The 21,476-nt window shown below is 46.3% G+C and overlaps 1 protein-coding gene across 1 annotated transcript; it reads left to right on the top strand.

Moving 5' to 3' along the window:
* The first annotated feature begins 1,057 nt into the window (after positions 1-1,057).
* plekho1b (pleckstrin homology domain containing, family O member 1b) lies at positions 1,058-19,041 on the top strand. The gene is made up of 6 exons (XM_028980600.1): positions 1,058-1,530; positions 1,792-1,941; positions 11,948-12,088; positions 13,417-13,521; positions 14,505-14,606; positions 14,853-19,041. The coding sequence occupies exons 1-6, from the start codon at positions 1,372-1,374 to the stop codon at positions 15,555-15,557; spliced, it is 1,362 nt and encodes a 453-aa protein (XP_028836433.1). The 5' UTR covers positions 1,058-1,371; the 3' UTR covers positions 15,558-19,041.
* The last annotated feature ends 2,435 nt before the right edge of the window (positions 19,042-21,476 follow it).

Below are 21,476 nucleotides of genomic sequence, written 5' to 3'. Positions count from 1 at the left end.
GACCCAGATATGGCTCCCTAGTGCATTCTTCCAGTCCTAACCAGACATGCTCACCACCTCCCAGCACATTAATCCTCATCAGCAACTCCACAGTAGGCCGGGAAGAACGTCCATCTGGGAAAAATGGCAGAATGTCGCTAAATCAGAGTTGAGTGTCAAGCGAATCATGAACAACCTAGACATTTTTTTTTACACTTACTGACACTTACATTTACATTTAGGGCATTTGGCAGACGCCCTTATCCAGAGCGACTTACAACGTGCTTTCATGTTACAACTGATGAAGTGATCAATTCTGGTTCACTAGGACCCCCAACTATGAATCCTTTTATTCACTCTGTTGTAGTTTCTATACATAATTCAGGCAATAAGAAGGTTACAAGTTCATCTAAATATTCTCTAAAGAGGAAGGTCTTGAGCTGCTGTTTGAAGGTGCTCAGTGACTGAACTGTTCTGACCTCGAGGGGAAGTTCATTCCACCACCGAGGGGCCAAGACGGAGAAGAGTCTAGATGAATGTTTTCCTTTTACCTTCAGAGATGGGGGGACCAGGCGAGCAGGACTGGAGGCTTGGAGTATACGAGGTGCAGTGCGAGGTGTAATAAGGGCTGTGAGGTAGGATGGTGCTACTCCATGTTTGGCTTTGTAGGCCAGCATCAGTATTTTGAACCTGATGCGTGCAGCTACTGGGAGGAAGTGGAGGGAGCGTAGCAGAGGGGTGGTGTGGAGAAGTTGGGAAGAATTTGGGACTCATGTCGTCTGATCCAAAATTCTTACATTTACATTTACAGCATTTATCAGACGCCCTTATCCAGAGCGACTTACAATCAGTAGTTACAGGGACAGCCCCCCCTGGAGACACTTAGGGTTAAGTGTCTTGCTCAGGGACACAATGGTAGTAAGTGGGATTTGAACCTGGGTCTTCTGGTTCATAGACGAGTGTGTTACCCACTAGGCTACTACCACCTTTACAGACAAAGCTGCATTTACCTTTGGTTGTCTTTAGAATTTTGATGGGTCTCTTTAATCACAAACCAAATTCTTTTACTTTAGGCTGAGGGAAGATGACGAGGGTCCATCACCAGGGGGATCGTCCGTGTATTTTCATCGCGGAGAAGTTGCTCTCCAGATCGGGCCGTGACATCACCCCCGCGTGGCTGCGGCCATAGGTGGAGCTGTGGAGTGAAGAAGGGAAGAGAGAGAGAGAGAGAGAGAGAGAGAGAGAGAAGAAAAGAAGCGGGGCTACCCCGACCGCGGGCTCCTCAGTTCTCCAGATCCACGCCACGGAGGAGGCGCGACCGGCGTAACCGGAGACGCGCGGCGTGAATAAACATTAACTGGGAGGGTGGTTCTCTTTCTCTCTCTCTCTCGTATGACAGTCTTTTTTTTTTTTTTTTTTGCGCGGATTCGTGAGCTGCCGAAACACGCCGAGCCCACGACTCGCGGAGCGGGGCGAATTCGCGGGGGGCGGGCGGGCTGGAGCGGCAGCCCCGGTTCCGTGACCATGAAGAAGAACAACTCCGCCAAACGGGTAAGGCTGGCCGTGTGCGTCTTTTGTGCGGTTCCGGTCGGTCCCCTCGGAATCCTGGCCGTCGTGTGTCGAGGTGGGGGTCCCCCCCCCCCCCTCCGGTCGCAACTTCTGCTGCGCGCGTAAACGCGCGTTGACGCGCCGCGCCGCACCGCGCGGAACGCGAGCCCATCTCCATGACAAAGAAGGTGACACGGGGGCCCTAGCGGCCCCCGCTCCCCCGCGCACCGGCCCTTATCCGCCTCTCCTCGGGTGAACATGCAGGGCCCGCAGGACGCCGGCCAGCAGCAGCCCGCGTCGCCGGACAAAGTCGGCTGGATCCGCAAGTTCTGTGGCCGCGGCATCTTCCGCGAGATCTGGAGGAACCGCTACGTCGTGCTGCGTGGAGACCAGCTCCTCATCTCGGAGAAGGAGGTGAGTCCCGCTTCACGCCAGCGAACGCAAAAAAAAAGACCATACAAATCCGTCTTTTTCTATCTTTTTTTAAGAAATACACTTTTTTTTGTAAGAAATACACATTGTTGCAATTTGCACGTTTTGAATTGTGAACTGGTCTTCTCTAGTCTGGATTACACCGTGCCCCCCTGTCCCCCTTGTCCCCCCCTGTCCCGCTCAGCTTGTGGCAGCAGCTCAGAAGTTTGAGGGACTCCCTGTAAGAGTCGCCCAGTCGGGTCCTTCATCCTGGAATAGAATCACAGGCCGCGCCTCACCCAGGCGAAAGGGGGGGACGGCCTGCACCAGGCAGCGGGGAGCGGGGTCGTAGCCCGCTCACAATGGGTGGTAGTAGCCTAGTGGGTAAGACACTCGCCTGTGAACCAGAAGACCCAGGTTCAAATCCCACTTACTACCATTGTGTCCCTGAGCAAGACACTTAACCCTAAGTTGCTCCAGGGGGGGACTGTCCCTGTAAATACTGATTGTAAGTCGCTCTGGATAAGGGCGTCTGATAAATGCTGTAAATGTAAATGTAATGTAAACGGAAAGTTTCCTGCAAGCCGTGCGTCCTACCTGTTGGCGTGAGCTGTGCAGAGTTGAGTGTCGTCGGTGCGCTTCGGTCCCGTGCGAGCACCTATTCTGTAGTGTTTTACCGACCAGATCACTAGATTTCTCCGCACTGCACCCCACTTACCCCACTTGCACCCCACAGGCATCCTCATGGCATAGAGGACGAGTAAAAGACTCGGGGTGTTTGGATATACGTGGATTTAAATATTTATTGGGATTAAACATAATGTTGCTACACTTTTTGTATTCGGCACCCACGTCACTAACATCGGTGTCATAAGTCATTTAAATATAACATATAACATAACATAGAGGGGTAGTAGCCTAGTGGGTAACACACTCGCCTATGAACCAGAAGACCCAGGTTCAAATCCCACTAACTACCATCGTGTCCCTGAGCAAGACACTTAACCCAGAGTGTCTCCGGGGGGGGGACTGTCCCTGTAACTACTGACTGTAAGTCGCTCTGGATAAGGGCGTACGGTAAATGCTGTAAATGTAAATATGTTGAAAAGCACTTGTTTTGGTGCTGTGGTGAACCTTCATTCGTGGGCTGTGTTCTCACGCAGGCCGTCACCGCCACCGCTCCCTCTCGGCTATGATGGCGGCGCGGGCGGGACGCGGTGAGGGGCCGAGCATTAGCATTCTGCCGAGCTCAGCCGGAGCTTAGCGAGGGACGCGGTGGCCGCTGCTCTAGAGGGGCGCCGTAACACCTCGATCCGACCGTAAACAGTGGCTCCCGGCGTCACCACGGAGGGCTGGGCGCTTGTGTGCTCTTTCCCACTTACCGGGGAAACCGCGGGCCGTGCCAGCGTTTTTTGACTAACAGGATGCACTTTGTGGAATAGTTACCCAGATTTCCCCCCAGACTTCCGCCCATGAGCCCTTTAGCCGGAGCACCGCTGTCGTTTGCCGAGACCGATTGAGGTGGCCCGAGTGCGTCACGGCCAGACAGGGCGGTTGCTCGCTATCATTTGGGACAATATGCACCCTGCAGATGACTACCTGCGCAGCCGTCGCGTACGGGCGGCCCTTTCAGCCATTGTCACGTTGTTGACCCTGCTTTGTGCCACATTGAACCATCACTTTCATTCCTTTGTAATGATTTGCAGGTTTTATGTACAGTTTGGTCCACTTTTTCATATCTAACCATCAAGGTTTGTTCCGGATTTGGTTTTAGGGAGACACATTAGGAGCCAGTCTGGTGTTTGTGCTCTTAAATCCTATAAAATGACTTGCTTTTTTTTATTGTGGTTGAGCATTTAAAACACTGAGGTCAGATTAAAAGCACACTATATTATTACTAAGAGATTATGACAAGAACAGTTATGACGTGGTAATATCACGTTAATGACCCGGCGCTGGTGCTGAGCTCAGTACTGTGGGGACAGGAACAGGGACGATCATTAGTGTGTGGCCTCACTAATTCCTGTAAAGTGGCATTCGGGGCCGAATATCATCTCCGCATTATTGTCTGTCCTCGTCTGGACAGGAGCTCAGGTTTCCGGGAGACCTGAGCAGCCTCCCAAGAGCGGGACAGCTGTGGGGAGTGAGGTGGGGCATGTGGTGCCGGAGCTTAAATTTCATTCGGTGGAGTCTGTGCCGCACACACACACACACACACACACACACACGTCAACATTTATCTCTGCCTCTCTCTCTTATGATGATTATATGAGCTTTGCGCGTGTTTAATGTGTTTCCGTGGTAAAATTACTGGATCATGAATTTAGATGCGATGCTGGGACCTCAATTCAGAGTTTAAATTGAACCAATTAAAACGGTCTTCTAATTAGTAATGAACGTACGGTAAAAACCTGTCATTCTACTGTATTCATTGCGCTCTTGTTTTTGAAGGCGCGTCCTGTGCATGGCCGAATTAGTACATTTTTGATCTCTTCGCACCGCGGCTTTGTGGTTTCGCACCCATGTCGGTGTTCAGTTGTGCCTGGTTGGTCTTTAAATAAACGAGAAGCAAGCGAGTCTTGAATTTTTGAACCGCACGTTGAACGCTGCCATCGGTTATCTGACGGACGAGGTACAGGGACGTAACTCCCACTGCCGCGGCGGACCGCTCTCTACGCCGCTCCTTCCTTTCGGCTCTTCGTTCTTCATTCAGCTCTGCCACGCCGTGGCTCAGTCGCAGCTGTCTGCCTATTCACGGCACGGAAGCCCTCGTCCGCTTAATGATAGCTCCTCCAACGATGCTCTGTTGGATCCCAGCACTTCAGGCGAGTTGAGGAAGGGGGGGGGGGGGTGCCGTTTCCACGACCAGGTTTTACACTAAAAAAAAATAAAAATAAAATGAAAAAGGTGTCAGTAGCAGCATGGCTGACATGTAGGTGCTAATGCAGCAGCTCTTACTCTGGACGCAGGTCCGGTTTCTGGTTAATCTACATTTACATTTACAGCATTTATCAGGCGCCCTTATCCAGAGCGACTTACAACCAGTAGTTACAGGGACATGTCCCCCCCTGGAGCAACTCAGGGTTAAGTGTCTTGCTCAGGGACACAATGGTAGTAAGCGGGATTTGAACCCGGGTCTTCTGGTTCATAGGCGAGTGTCTAACCCACTAGGCTACTACCACCCTAATCTCTGGGCCCTATGTGCTGTGTAAGACCATGGTCCACACACACACACACACACACACACTAGCAAACCGCCTGTTTACCGCAGTGCTGAAGAGCTAAATAAGTACAGGACGGCTGTAGAGATGCTCATTATCATACCAGCAGACAGGAAGCCCATAGTAGTTGTCGCAGCACCACATTTAGCCTCCGCTGAGCTCGAGGTGTGAATTAGATGTATAAAATATAATAGTCTGCCTTGTGAGTCACTGCTGGGGCACCGTGACACGCGCAGGAAAGTAGACGAAGGAACGGTGTTACATCATCAAGAGCTGCATTAGGCCTTACAGGACTTGCTGATTGTGGACACTTTTTAACGCATTATGCAACTTGGATTATTGGAATCCGGACTATATTAAAGGGGATAAGTGTCGAGACGGCCGCGTGGCACGAAAACATTACATTACATTTGCAGCATTTCACAGTAGTTACAGGGACAGTCCCCCCCCCCCGGAGACACTCAGGGTTAAGTGTCTCGCTCAGGAATGCTAGTAAGTGGGATTTGAACCTGGGTCTTCTGGTTCATAGGCGAGTGTGTTCACCGCTAGGCCACTACCACCCACTACCACTACCATTACGACGTATGTGGGTCACTCCCGCTGCCGACATGATGTGACGGCTGATCATCACAAGATATCGCGCTCTTCAGAAACAGTATACAGTGTGTACTTGAGGGCACTTAAAGGTGAGAAGATACTCTTAAAGGTAATGAGTGCAAGGAGCCACAGAGCGTGGTGTTATATGTCCGGAGTGCCGTATAAACTCTCATAAAGATGAGTGCCGCCGCCACGTACTGGCTGAAGTTCATACATTTGGTTTTTGAAATGAGATGGAACGTAACGAGAAGAGGAAGGACCAGGGTGAGATGAAACTGGCCATTGCCAACACAGGAAGTGTTGACACGTTTGTCATTTCTGCTTTTAGGCTTTAGACTTTTTTAAGCGTACAAAACCAGCCACGCTCACGTGAGAATATACAACATACCAGACACATTATACAAGTATAAATCCCAAAGACGCATGTATTATGTTAGACAATAGGGCGAATGTATATTCCGTATAATGTGCTGATGGATGTTACGATTCCGAATCATGGGAGTGGTTTTTCTCCAGTGTGGATGTTGCTTCTTCCCTTATGAAACCCGATAGTGCTTTGAGGAACTACAGTAACTTCCTTCTCCGACTTTTCCCGTAATCAGATATGAATTGTGTTTTATTGTGCGCCTCTCAAGCCACTAGCATGGCACGGGGCGGTCGTGCCAGCAGGTATTATGGTGTTATGGAGACATACCTGGCATGATGTCTTCAAATAATCTGTAGTAGATTATGCAGGGTATGCCATATTCACAAAATATCTCGAGATGAGGACACCGGCACGGCAGTGGATTTTGTTGCCATATAGCATCTCCTGATAAAAACTTGCGCCGTTTAAATGTAAATGAGTCTGTAAACGTGAATAAGACTAAAACTGATTCAGCTTCTTCTTCTTCTTCATTGAGACCTGAGTAGGAACGGCCCTGTGCCTGGTGAACGTGTGAACGTGTGCTATGGGAACGAATATTACTATTAATCAGAGAGCGCTGCCTAGCTGAGCGGCCTGTGGGAAAACACGAAGGCATGTTGCCTCTTTCAAGTTTGTATTCTCAGTTGTGAAAAATCGGGGTCTCCGAACCCAATAAATAATAAAGTATAAATAAAGTGAAGTGATTGTCACATGTGATACACAGCAGCACAGCACACGGTGCACACAGTGAAATTTGTCCTCTGCATTTAACCCATCACCCTGAGTGAGCAGTGGGCAGCCATGACCGGCGCCCGGGGAGCAGTGTGTGGGGACGGTGCTTTGCTCAGTGGCACCTCAGTGGTACCTTGGCGGATCGGGATTCGAACTGGCAACCTTCTGATTACGGGGTCGCTTCCTTAACCGCTAGGCCACCACTGCCCCAATCAACCTGTCCGGCTCCATTCGACTAGCCGAGACAAATACCACCTTTAGGAAGCAGTCGAAAACCCACTTATTCAAAAAGTATTTCAGATGAATGCGTACACGCTTACACACTGCACAAAATAAAAAAATAAAAAATGTTAAATAATAATAGGCACTTAACAATCTCCGAGCATGTTCTTTTTCTGACAAGTTCAACCTTATCAGGGCTCTTAGTTTTGTAAACTCAAAATCTATAGAAGTCGAAGGAGAATTGCTGGTGTCCTCCTCTTGTAAGTCGCTTTGGATAAAAGCGTCTGCTAAATAAAGTAAAGTAAAGTAAATAATTTGAGGCTGTGTGTGTGTGTAATGTGATGAGTTCGGATTACTGTTTCTGCTTGAAACAAGGTGCCATTAAAATTCTGTCTTTCTAATTCTTTATTTAATGGCTGATCAATAAAGCAGCCGAGGCCAGAATTGAACGTGGGATTTTATGGTGTTATCATCCTGCCACGCACCGAAAGCTGTGCTCAGTAGCGAGGCCATATTTGACGCACCATGTGAGCGGTAATGAGCTGCTTGTGTTATAAATTCTCTTGGCAAAAAAAAACTTTGTAATGAGCAGGAATTCAGCACTTTACCATCAAAGCACACATTTCCATAATAATGGGTTTTGGCTCATTTGCATGACTTACTGAAAGACAATGTGCCTTTCTTTTACTGCTCATTACCCGTTTCCTCTTCACTCGTGAAGGTATGTAGAACGACGCTGAAATAAAAGCTAAAATAACTGTTAAATAAATAATGAATTAAAAGAATAAAATAAGCTTAAATGCTCATTGAAACATTTACGAATTTTTCATTCTAACCAAGCTGGTATTGGGGAGACCTGCGTCAACTGTCCAGCAGTCTACGACGTGGCGTCGCATGTAATTCAGGAAGGCGATATGTGCGATTCGCGGAAATCACGACCGTCTGGAGGCTGAGCTCAGCAGGAAATCAGCTGATTTATCGCGAACAGAGCTGCAGATGGACCCAGCCTGCCAGAGTGACTCACGCCCCAGAAGTGGGGGCTTCGGGGTGCTGACTCAGTCGGGAACATTAGTACAATAACAAGTCTCACTGGAGGATTATCACGCTGTTCAATACGCTGCTTTTTTACTGTAGTGGTCAGCTGTGAGGGTCCGACACTTGAAATATGTATTTGATTTAAAGAGAAACACAGCAAAATGAATTGCTTCCATGTTAACTATGGATAATATGGATAGTAATGTGTAATTACTCAGAGCTGATTTCTCCTTTTCTTTTTGGTCAATCTGCCCTAAAAAACAGTGTTATAGTATTTGGCTGTTAAAATGCTGCTCTCGTGCTTGTTAAAGGTTGTGTTTGTGACATGTCATACCCTGGCAATTGTTTGGTTTGCACAAAAAGGATAAAAGCCGCAAGTATGCCACATGAAGGATCATTTTGGAACCACCTTTTTATTTTCAATGGTTGGTAGACAATTCACCTCTCATAGGTTTAAACCTCACTTACAGTAACTGTGTCCCTTTGCAAGATTGGTAACCTGGAGACGTCCCTGTAGTCACTCTGCCCAAGAGTGTCTACTAAATTTAATACAAGGTTGAGCTGTACCCAAGAGACAAAAAAAAATCCTGTTACTACAATCTAGCACATGTCTTTGGAGTATTTGCTTCACGTTTCAAAGCATAAGCTTTGTTTAAAACACTCATGTGGTTTGTGTACATAGAGAAACAATTAAGTTCTTTGACCGAAGGCCACACGCGCCTTGAATGCAGCTTTCTTAATGAGTATATTATCCCAAAAATCGTCAGCTATTCATGAAGTCGAGATCATGGAGCTGGTAGCAAAACAGCAGTATATGTGATCAGGGAACATGATATTTTTGGCATTCGATGAAATGCGTGCAAAATGCAAGTCTGAATATATAATATATTTTAGATGCATGAACTCTACCTGGGGGGGGGGGGGGGGGGGGGGGGGGGGTGATAGGTTTTTAGAGAGTTTTTCTTGCTTTTTCTTGCATGTTTTTTTGCTGACAGTCATTTGATCTTTCCTGGTGTGTTCCAGCCAGTGGTTCATGCAGGGCAGGCTTGGCTGTACTAACCTTTTTTCATCACTGCCAGCACCGCGTTCTCATGGGGATTGGGCCGTTGCGGTGGGAGAGCTGGACATGTCATTGTTGGTGTTTCATTAGGCTACTGTTAGGACATCTGCTTGAATAAAGAAAGTAAGTAATGAATTGTATATAGTTCAATAAGAATGATTAGCATTTTTATATCAATGCATTGACCGTAATTCTGTTGAATATAAATCATTCAGAGGTCATTCAGATTGTTAAAAGCATCACATACATTTTTAATAATTTAGTGTGAAGAAATTGAATTAGCTTGATGAAAATAAATGTCCAAAAACATAAGGAAAAAATAGACGTTTGCTTGAATTAATGCAGTATTATTTTCTGGCTGGTTGTAGATAAGTATTTGCTTGAAAAGGGATGCCCCTATTTAATTCTTAATGCGCAATAGTGGGCAAATGAAAAATTGATGCCCCCCCCTTCGCCGTGCAATGGAAAAGCCCCCCCCCAACGGTCCCTGCCTACATCCTCTGCCCAAATTAGCGTCTGAAATCTTTTGTGCAGTGAGCGATCGGGTTGCTGCTACCTGTGGGGTCGATTAGCCATCAGAGTGTAAACCACCGGATTTTGAAAGGGTCCTTCACAAAAGCGGCCTGATGAAGCAAAAGCGATAGCCATGGGCCTCGGCACCTACATATAGGCAGCACGCTGCTCTTAAACGGTCCTTTAAAGAGGGTTAATGAGGGTGAGCATGTAGTCCGTGAGCTAAGTGTTATTTAGAATACTTTCCATCGCTTCTATTGTCCATGCAAGGGCCGCCTTCCGTCCGATCCCGTAAGTTTGACGTCAGCAGATGTCTCCAGTGTTGCCTTGACAAGTTCCTGACACTGGACTGTAAGAGTATTGCGTCACTGTTCCCATATGTGTCCAAAAGGGTCACATCATTGTCTGCTAATTTGCTGTCTTTGTGCCTTTGGAACAGTGGTGACGCTGTTACAACAGTCATTTCCTGGAGGCCCGGTTGTGACATCCTCCAAAATGGGGAACACTGAGCAGCAGTAGCACTGGGTGAAATGGTGCCACCCCTGCTTTTCTGGTGGAAATTGATTATATGGTTTGATATATTGATATATGGTTTGTTTATATAATGCAGATCATGCAACAATTCAGAGGTTTATTAATTTATTAATTGTTATTATTAATGTATTATTAATTTGCCTATGAACCAGAAGACCCAGGTTCTAATCCCACTTACTACCATTGTGTTCCTGAGCAAGACACTTAACCCTAATTTGCTCCAGGGAGACTGTCCCTGTAACTACTGATTGTAAGTCGCTCTGGATAAGAGCGTCTGATAAATGCTGTTAAAGTGCTGACAACAGCACACATGTTAGGGGAAGTTAGGAAACTGGCCATGTCACCTCAGTCATTTGGAAGTGGTTTGGATGCCAGTCTGTTTAACCGGACTGAATGGTGGCTTTGGCGTTAGATAATTCATATTTAAAGATTTCATTGGTTAGCACTTACACATGAAAAGTTGAATGTTTAAACTTTCTGCCACAAGCAATGCAAACCAATTCATTTAGGCAGTGAGGGTAAAAAACCTTCATCGTGTCCATGTGAACCCAGCCTGGGAGAGAGATGGTCAACAGTAGCAACATCTTTTTCATATTGCGTAGATTACGACAGGAGGGGAAGAAATTATGGGTAAAGTGACTTATTATATCAAAGATATAAACTGAAAAAATACTTTTTCTGAATGAACTATCTACATCACAGTACTCATGAAAAACCACAGAGCTGGCGGCGGTTTTGATAAAGAAAGACATTTCGGTGAAAGAAGAAATCGGAAATCGGGTGCAGGTTTATCGTCCAGCTCTAAAGATGAAGACACTTGATAGTCTCCACACTTGCCCAGTATTTTACCCCCTCAGCTACCTCCGGACTCATGCCCTTGATGTGAGGTGACGGAGTGTGAAGAGGGGAATGAGTGCAGAGTGTCACTGTGTGTGTGACTGTGTATACCCCAGTGCGGGAGAGGACACTCGGGTCCCCCAGCCTTCTGTTGGATGCCAGCTCCCCTTTCAATCAGGAACGTATAGAGTGTATCCAGTCTTGCAACAGAGCTCACAGTGTGCTTCAGCCATCTGTTTTGTGCGAAATAATGGGGGTGGTCATAGCCCAGTGGGTAACACACTCGCCTATGAACCAGAAGACCCAGGTTCAAATCCCACCTACTACCATTGTGTCCCTGAGCAAGACACTTAACCCTAAGTTGCTCCAGGGGGGGACTGTCCTGTGAACCAGAAGACCCCAAAGTCACAGCGTTGTTGCGTACTTTCACCAGTGAGCTGATTCTGATTCCAAACTGTCCCCTTTTGCATTGAGCTTTTAGCAGCCGATCCCACCCTGCCTTTATGCCCCCAGTGGCATTAAGACACCCTCATCTGGTTTGGGTGATGACCAATGCACATTCAAGTGTGCGGACGTTCCTCAGACAAAAGTCTCCATCCCTGATCCAATTTTTTGTACCGTTGTTTCATCCGAAGGCTGAAAGACATATGAGTATTTTGTGGAAAGAAGTGCGGAAGAGGTGAGTGTCAATAACCAAACTAATTTCAGATGGGGGAAAAGGAGTATTTTTCCTCTCTAGCCTTGGGCCTGGAAGCAATTCTTGCACTTAATCACACAGCAAATGCAAATGTCAGTCAGATCTCTCACCAGCATAATTAGATGCTAACGGATGGATTTGCTCTTTTTCTGCAGGTGAAAGATGAGAAGAAAATCCAGGAAGTGGTGGACCTGACGGACTACGAGAAGTCAGAGGAACTTCGCAAAGCCAAGAGTCGAAGTAAAAAGAACCACAGCAAGTTTACTCTGCTGCGCTCAAGGCAGCCTGGCAACACGGTAAGTAGAACTCAACAACAGGAAAATGGCACAAAATGTTTAACTTTATGCAAAATTGGGATTTTTTTAAAGAAATGGCTTGGAGCAAGCAAGATTTTAAAAGGGTAATAACATAATATCTAAGATGAAAGGATAAATAAGTCTTAATTATTATTACATTACATTGTGGTTTAAGTTACATTTAGGAACTTTGAGAAACAGACTTGATTAACAATATTCACATTAAAAACCATTTAAGAAACCATATGTGAAATGCTATACACCATCATCATACTTATTTAATAGATCTGAAGCACAAACACACACATCCAAACTGAGGGCTTAAGGTTTTGATTTCCTTATTTCTTGATAGACAGTGAACACTCATGACCTCAGAATGTTTGTGTGATGGGGAGACTTGCAGAGTGACGTTTTATTTAAATGACACTGAAAATGTAGAGCGTGCATGAGAGATTACAGTGTGATTACACTAATGTATAGACAGCGAGCAAAGTTTCAGCTTTCCGCAGCAGAATGATATCCTTTAAAATGGGTTTATTCTAATGTCTGGGTTTACATATAAACACTTATAAAACTGTGTCTGAATTTGGTGTGGCTTTGGATGGGATTCGTGACCTAACTGGCAATGCAGTCGGAAAGAAAAAACAAAAAACCCCAAAACAGCGCCTAAACTGAACAGTCTGCCGAAATCCTGAGCGGGAGCAGGTGCGTAACACTAGGATCTCAAGCTCTCGGGGGCCTGAGGGGGACTCCCAGAGCTCCCCACCCCAACAGCTGCCGAGAACCTCCCTCCCAGCAGGAGACCCTCCCTGTGCAGCGTCGGGATAAACCCTTATGCTCCGCTGGTTAATGGTTGCGCTGCGGCAGCAGATCTGCATTAGATCTGCAAGGGACCAGCCGCACAGGCCCAACGCTCGCCGGTTTGAATCCATTTAAAGGTTGAAGCGACGCGCAGCGCAGGTGCACTTGTTTGGTGTGGCCGCTTTCTCCTGTCAGCCGTTGGGTGACGGCGGGTGGCAGCAGCAGGGCTGGCCGGAGCTTCGGTTTCGGTGGCTTCGTGTTTAAAGAGCACGCCATTTGTTCCTTTGAGTGAAGGTGGCCGCTTCATTTTCCTGCCGACTCGGCAGGAGGACCATATGGCAGCCCGGTACCTGCTGATCTGCGTTTCTCTTTTAGAATGCGCCTCTTGGCCGAGAGCTGGACTGTGGGAAATGTTTCTCTGCGCCCTGTGATTTCTCGCCTGAACACTCCTCACATTGTGATTAAACTGTACCTCTGTTCTCATCGTTCCTGTTCTTCACTTCCCACCCACACTCTCCCTCCTACAGGTCCCAAATCTCGTGTTTCTGGCAGTGAGTCCAGAGGAGAAAGAATCCTGGATCCATGCACTCAATGGAGCCATCACCAGAGCCAAAAACCGCATCCTGGATGAGGTAAGAGTCTGGACACCTGATATTTCAGCCTCCACCCCACATTCCCTTCACTTCTCACAGGAACGTACCCTCACCAGATGTTAGAGTGCACAATAGATCACAAAGACCTTCTCATCTTGGAATACATTTTCAGTCCAGGCATTTAGCCTCTTTCAGCCATCGGCCTGTCCTTAAAGGGTGCAACCAGAGTAGGCATTTAATGAAGTGGTTTAGGTAGGTAGAACTTCATGCAGGTGAGAGGCTTGTGTGCATCTGCATGATGAGGATCATGACATCATCATCTGCCCACCCGTGTGCCGCCACATCTCATGAGAACGTGGAACGGGAACACTGAGACAGGGCTTTGTTGTAGCACGTTACTCATTCTGTACTGAGACGTCATTCACTCAGTCTGTCAACATGAAGTTCTTCACCTGTTCTTTACGGTAACTAGAGAAGGACCTCTGCCACCCTGATCTCAATACATGGGTTTTGAAACAGAAAGTTCAATCAAAAGATTTTTGAAACATTTTTTTTTTCATTTTGAAGGGAATCTGGAGAACAAAAACATTTCTGTTACTTGTGAGATTCTTCTTCTCAAACCAGCTTTTTCTTCAGCTCAAACCAGAGTGCCCTCCTCACTCTCAATATAACAGAACAACTGAAATCGCAGATTTCTAAAACAGAACGCTTGCTTAAACAATATGCAGTGTAATTATGGCATTATGACTGAAGGATTTGTAGGAATCATGAAGAATGGGCTGTTTGATAACTTCTAGGCCACCAATCGCTTGCACAGCATGGCGGTTCCCATGTGTCCTTTCCATCACATGCAGCTAATCAATGTGCATGTCGGTTGAAGGGATCGATAAGCTACGACCACCCATCCCATCACTTAGGGCCCGGGCTGGCATAGAAGCATGCTGTGTCTCTGTAGCTCTCAGTTGTTTGTTTATCGCTGAATCCCTGAGCACATCTTTATGGCACGGTTGTCACCTGCGTAGGTTACAGTGGAAGAGGAGAATCTACTGGCCCATCCGACACGCGACCGGGCAAAGATTCCCCACACGCGCCGCCTGCCCACACGTGGGCATCTCATGGCTGTGGTAGGTGTCTATGCTTTAAAATTCTCAGGTTCAATGTTAACAAAAGTATATGAAGGCAAGTTAGAAATTCTATTATTTCTCTTCTTTCCATGATAGAGCTAGCAAGCCAATCTTATGTGCACATCAGTTACAACATTTTAATTAAGTGCAGGGGCTATGTGGCTCCATGGTCCTGTAAGTGTTAAGGGGTTTTAATATCAGTAAATGTCAGTAAATATCGCTAAATGTAAAATGTTCTTTTCCTAGGCATCCACTTCGACCTCAGATGGCATGTTAACCCTTGACCTCATTCACGAAGAGGATCCATCCACTCCAGATGGCCAAGACACGTGTGACAGAAATGTCCGGGTCAGCCTCAACAGTTCACTGGCCCAACTCACACCAGACACCCATGCCTTCAGCTGTGACAGCTCCAAGCTCTCTGCAATGCCTGAGGCATCAGGGAAGTCTCAGAGCTTGCCCAGGAAGAGTGAGATTTCATGGGAGAAGACGAACTGTGACGGCCAGGCCCACATTCACACACCACAGCCTGGCAAGAAGCTCACTGGCACCGAGAAGGCCCGGTGTGCCTCCATGGATGAGATCCTTTCTCAGGCTAACAAGCGGACCATCCCGCACTGTTCCGTCTCAGCACCCGCCCAGCCCATCAGCCAGCTGCAGGATCTGATTTGCCAGAAGCTGGAGAGAACTCAGGAGCTGCTGACAGAGGTGCGGACCCCCACGGAACGGAAGACCCTGGACTCTGAGGGGGCACGGGCCGAGGCCCAGCGGCTGCTGGAGGAGGCGGCCTCCACCTGGGGCCAAGCCAGGGAGGTGCTGGAGGAGGTGAAGGAGCTCAGGGTGCTGTGCCAACAGCTGGACTCCTCACTCCCCTCCACCACACCTAGTCCGTCACAGAACAGCAAGCTCACCAGCCCACAGCAGACTAACTACCGAAAAAGCATAATGTGACTGTAAATCTGAACGAGGCAAAGATGTTATTTTCTTTCATGATTTTAACCAGTGGTGTCACAATAGGCTCATTTTTGCCACCAAACGCTGAATAATCTGATCTTCATGTCTGAATTTGTGAGCCTTAGAGCACACAAAGACACTTGGTCTGGTTTCCTTTGTTATCTCCAGGGGAAATGAACAGGGATGTTTGGTTTCACCTGTGAATTTTACTATGGGCAGGCGGGGTGGTTTGCATAAATAAGAATGCCTGAAAAGAAAGATGGGGCAGCGTCGGACCTGATGGCCGAGCATCTGGGATGCCCAGTCTTCTTGCCATTCCATCTGAATATGAATGTTTTATCTTTTTATGATTTATAACACACTGGACAGATTCCTTTCCAAGGTAGCTGCAGGTTCCCATGGCCCTTTAAAGCCAATAGGGCTTACTACTAGGTCTAAGGTTACTACTGGGTTGCTGTCGTAGGTCAACTGCAGCCACCACTAATAGAAAGGTCTGCTTTTTTTTGCTCAAATGCTAGCACTCTGTGCACAGGGCCATTAAAAAGAATATATTTATACACTTGTCTGTTCTTATAACTCTCCTACACACATACACATAAAGGTTTTAAATAATTACAGATATAGGCAAACGAAAGCATCCAGTTGTGGGACTGGCATAGCTGAGCAGCTGAAGCGACAAGTTTATGCAAATGAAAAATGAGCCCGACTGGTGTGTGGCCAACCGTATTGTTGAATGTTGCATTCTAACCCGTAAGCGTCCGCTTTATTTGGCATTGTCAAAAATGTCTGTGCATTCCCAGCCACCGCAGACAAGTGAACAGTTACTGTAAATAACCTGAAAGCTTCCTGCTCCTCTGGTCATGTGAGTGTTGTTTCTGCATTTCTGCATCTGTCCAGTCTGGCCTTTAATCGGATTTTAATGGCCCTCTGTATACCTGCATTTGTGGAAGTAGCTTTAAGCAGCCTTAAGATGTGCAAGAATCGCTAGTGTTTGGTCTGAGCTTCCATGCTGTGCTGGGAGGGGGACGAAAGCAAGGAATGCTGGGGCCGTTGGTTTTTTTTATTATTATTAAGTAACTATTAAGAAATCTGTTAAATGATGAGGGCGACTCTGGCATGCAATCTTTAAAGACAATCTACTGTAGCTAGGAAAATATATGGGTGGACCTGTACAGCCAACGCTTCTTGCACCTCAGTGGCATTTCCTACGCTGGTGGAATCCAAAAATCTCAAGCTGCCTTAGTGGACTTTGAAGAGAGCGTGGTACCTCTCACAAGTCGCCGTGGGTTCATTTTTGCAGTTGGTGCGCAAAATACTGTGGTTCCAAGGTTTGAAAGCTATGCAACACTGCATATAAATACCGAGACACGGCTATACAGGCACCAGGCAGGTCTAAATATAACGGGGTGTATCAAAGCCAGTAATCCACAGCTTGTTTTACAGTCAGCAGCTATGTAATGTGTTTGCACACTTCTGTGGACACAACTTTCTCTCTCCTGTCATTCATACGCACCTACCAATAGTGTTGCATACGCATAAGTATATTTTTGGTATTTCTTTCTGCTTTTTGTGGGGTGGAGAATGCAGAAGAAATCAAAAAGCGGCTTGATTTCAGAGGACCACACATCGCACATTCCCAGTGAAGTGAAGTCATGCAAATAGCGGCCGGTGGAAAATGCATCTGCCAAAGGTTTGGAGAAGTTACGAAGCACAAGTAGTTCTTCCGGCTGTGGGAGGAATTTTATTCCAGTTGCATATCGGCCAGCCCACCCCTTGTACCCTGTAGACCCATTTGTCTACGTTTTAATTGTGGAGTTGAGGCTCGCCTGTGTTTGTCAGCTTAACTCCGAGCTTTGTGGGGGTAAAATGGCAGGCTGCTGCAGGGCGAGTGCATGATTCATACAATCGCTCTTTCCATCTCGCCCAACCTGCGCTGTAATGACATGATGCGACGACAGAAGCGCTGAACTCATTACACAAGCATCTGTCAGACACCGATGCCCGTTTATCTGTGAAACCTATACCCTGAGAGAAACTTTGCTAACAAAGAGCAGGCAGGTATACAGTAAGCAGTTTGGCATTATTGCCTCTCTATGTGTAATTGCTGTAATTAATACACACATCCCTACAGTACAAACCTCGCTGAAATGAATGGAATGGAGACAATGTATATTATTATTATAATTATAATAATTATTGTTCCATGCGCCATGGGTGGATTAAAGAGGGATTTGGTTGAATTTGACTCAGTGCGAGTATGCAGGCCGTAGCTGATTGTTTACTTTTTACTTTTTTTTTTTTAGAACAAGAACATTCCTTTGAAACAGAACAAAATAGTTGTGTCGATGGCGGAACAGGACTGTTTCCCATGCAGCCGTAATTGGCCACTTTTTGGATGTTGTGTGGTTTGTTTTTTTGAGGCTTTTGCATCACATCAGGAAAGGATTGACTGGTTGCTCGCGTAGTGCCAGCAAATGCAACTTTTATTTTCGAGCAGGAATTGGCTATATTCAAAATGAGAAATGATCCACTTTGGCTTCACTCTCCAGTCCTTGTGTCTTGAAGAGTCAGGTTGAAAATACACAGCGGGTTCACCTGGTTACACAACTGTTCCAAAAAAAGTTTCTGTTTAGTCAAGAAACCTTTCCACCAAATGCTGTACCATTGGCAACTGTCTCAAAAGACACCGGTTTCAATTTATTTGACCATTTTTAAGTCCAATGTGCGTTTTTTCTATGAATTATGTATTTGAGAAACAACAATTTGTGCAATTACCAGTACAGTGTCCCTCACTGAACCATAAATATGCTTTTAAACTTGGATGTGCTTAAAACACCTGATGTGCAGAAGGGGAAACATGAATTTTCATATAATGGCAATAATGCGCCAAAGATACCAGGGTCATTTGGCCTAATGAGCAGGTTAATATGTGAATAGTTTGGTTGACTTGTTTCTTTACCCAAATGCACATGAATGCCAATGTGTTTAAAATGTATTGTTTTAATGACAGCCATTGTTCCACATATGACTATTTAAATAGCAAGAAAACAACATGGATGCTGGATTGTAGTACATTTTCTAGATGTATCAGGTTTATTGTCAGATCAATTGCTCAGATTCTACATGCATATGGCAAATGTACATGGTTCTTATTTCAGATGTCTTCCATTATTCTTCCACTGTCCACTTTTTAAAACATGACAAAGAGGAACAGGAATAACACTCACCAAGTACAGGCCTTTTTTTTATAGAAATCAGTACGTCAAGGCTCAGGTTCGGTTGGCAAGGGCTTTTTAAAAACAAATCAAATGTTACAGCATTTTGATCGGTGTATTTTCCTTTCAGTTGGATAGAAAGCAAATGATTTCATAAAATAATTAGTAAAGACGAGGGCAATTAATAAACAACATTTTATTCCTTCTCATAATTCAGTCCCAAACGTTTAGGGCTTGATTTGAATAAATGTTGTATTTTTAAAAAAGCGGCTTCACTGTCTTCATTTTCACCCTGGTCAGTCATAAACCTTGCTTTTGGTTGGCAGTGGAAATCGACCCATAATCAGAAGGTTGCCGGTTCGAGCAAAGCGCCCCGGGCGCCTGGCATGGCTGCCCACTGCTCAACAAGGGTGATGGTTAAAAGCAGAGGACACGTTTCGTTGTGTTACCGCGTGCTGTGCTGCAGTGTTGCACAATGACAATCGCTTCACTTTCATATTATGGGTTTTTTTTGCAACCCTGAGGAACACCTGAGGCCTAGGGCGGGGTGCTCAGGAAGACGCAGGCCTTGTGGTTGCTGCTCTGCCGCCTGTGAGCCAAGTGTGACGTGTTGTCAGTGCCGAGCGGAAATGTTGCACCTAATTAAATGTGTGCAGGGTGTCAACGTATTCATAGCACACGTCACCGAGAAGGGGGAGGGGGGTTCCCACATTCGACCCACCCTGTCTGCCCTTCTGCTACCATGGGGGGTAAAAGCGAAGGAACTCTGACTGATTGAGACAAACAGGTCCTCCAGAGGGAACGGGCGTGGCTCTAGTTCAGTTCCACTCGTGATCTCAACTCAAACACCTTCAAACAGCCAAAATATTCCTTCATTCTAGGAATTAAGGGAGGAAGAGCACAGTCTCAGTGACGATGCAATTGTGAGTAATTAGGTTATCATGATGAGCACCCATGAACACCCATGTTGACAGGAAGGTGTATGTAGTTTTTTCACTCTATGTGTGTGTTTTCTTCTATACAACTTGCCTCACATCAGAGATTATTCCAAACAGGAAGACACACTTCCTGTACAAAAACTGAACTGAATTAATCTCCAAGAAATGTTCTGAATATTGAAATAACTGTTTTCTGTACCTTTATTGACCTCTGGTGTGTAAAAACTGTTTTTGCCTGCTTTAATTTAGCATCATAATGTCTATGGAACCCGTGCCTTAGAATAAAGAGCATGCATGGGTAGGAACTTTTTCGGAAAATGTGCTTTGAAGCTGAAAAATGTGTATAAATAACGCTCTGTCTAAGCATTGTTCTGGCCACAGTCGGTGCTTAAATAATTCAAGATGAGAAATCGAATGGCGAGTACAGAGAAAAGTCTACATAAATCAGACAGGAAGTCATATTCTGTAACATTTATATCGATCACTTTATTCAGTTCAGCAAAAGCAAATGAAGCATTTAAATGAATAGAAATGTATATAATGCCGATATTGCATAACTTTTTTAACATTTTACTTGCTATTTAACGTGTAGTCTTTGTCATGATGCTGCATGCCCAGGTAAAAAGGAACTATTTAGAAGGCATTGGGTGTATTGCGCGCATTTCTGCTGCATTGCTCCTGACGGTGGGTTTTAGTGGCTTTATGTTTTTTACATGAGAACAATTCACAGGGGCATTGTTTGACTCAGCATGCCGGGGTGGGGGGGGGGTCTGTGTTTTGTCATGGAGACCTGAAAGGGGCTCCAGGGGTCGGGCTGGGTGTGGGAATATGAAGGAAGAGACGACCGTGATTAAGCTGGAGGCTCCGGAGGGGCCACAGATGCTCGGCCCCGTCCTGTCTGCCCTTCTCACAGGACGCCCGGTTCCAGACAGGAGAATGGAGGAGAAGGGTTCAGCAGAGTGTGACGCATGCTGAGCGCAGGACCGGCCAAATTTTGGCAACATAACAGGACGTTTCTGATTTGCAGGGTTGCGGGTGGACGTGGGTGGACGTGGACGGGTGAACGGTGCCTGCTGTGACGTGAGTCTACGCGTGTCTAGTATTTTTGGTGGCCTTTTCGCTTCATTTGGTTCCCACAGTTTAGTTCAACAGAGAAGAAGGACGACTGATTTTCTGTAAAGCTGGGCCACCTAATGTTTTGGCAAAAGGCCTGTGGGCAACATCTACATAACCCGCCCCCCCCTTGAAAAAAAAAAACAGCGGGTCCTCAGTGGGTGGGGTTGCTATTAATGTGCGCGGTGTAAATTAAACTCAGGGCGACGGCAGCTTTAAGCATGTGGCAAGGGTCTTTGGCTTGAGCAAACGGACAACGCCTGGTGTGCACGCCGCCTGATAAATCCTTCCCTTTCACAGCACAGGCTCACCATATAAGGCATGGTGTGGCTGAGGCGCTCTGATTCGCTGACTGAGACAACACTTGGCGTGGGGGGTGGGGGCGGTGGACGGCTGAGAGGGGAGGTTAATTGCTGTGAGTAGTGAGGTGTCTGTGTGTGAGTGACTTGCGGCAGTGTGAGAACAGTCGGGATTGTAGAGACGCAGGGAACTAGAATGATGCGGAACATGGGCCTAAATGCAAAATAATGCATGTAGGCATATAGTTTTATATTAAATGTCCATAGATATCGTGTCACAGGAAACAGTTTGGCTATTTCTATTTTGGAGCCACTGCACAATGCCATATCCTCGCACGCTCTTGCATGGTC

This window comes from Denticeps clupeoides, chromosome 5 (genome assembly GCF_900700375.1).
Source record: "Denticeps clupeoides chromosome 5, fDenClu1.1, whole genome shotgun sequence".
Lineage (NCBI taxonomy): Eukaryota > Metazoa > Chordata > Actinopteri > Clupeiformes > Denticipitidae > Denticeps > Denticeps clupeoides.
The sequence above is the reverse complement of the archived record's forward strand: the minus strand, read 5'-3'. Positions and strand labels throughout refer to the sequence as shown.

Bases quoted from the DNA above. Each gene is read 5' to 3' on its own strand.
- plekho1b (XM_028980600.1), top strand. From the start codon at position 1,372: ATGACAGTCTTTTTTTTTTTTTTTTTTGCGCGGATTCGTGAGCTGCCG. The intron at 1,942-11,947 runs GTGAGTCCCGCT...CTTTTTCTGCAG, and splicing joins TCCTCATCTCGGAGAAGGAG to GTGAAAGATGAGAAGAAAAT. The intron at 14,607-14,852 runs GTAGGTGTCTAT...TTCTTTTCCTAG, and splicing joins GTGGGCATCTCATGGCTGTG to GCATCCACTTCGACCTCAGA.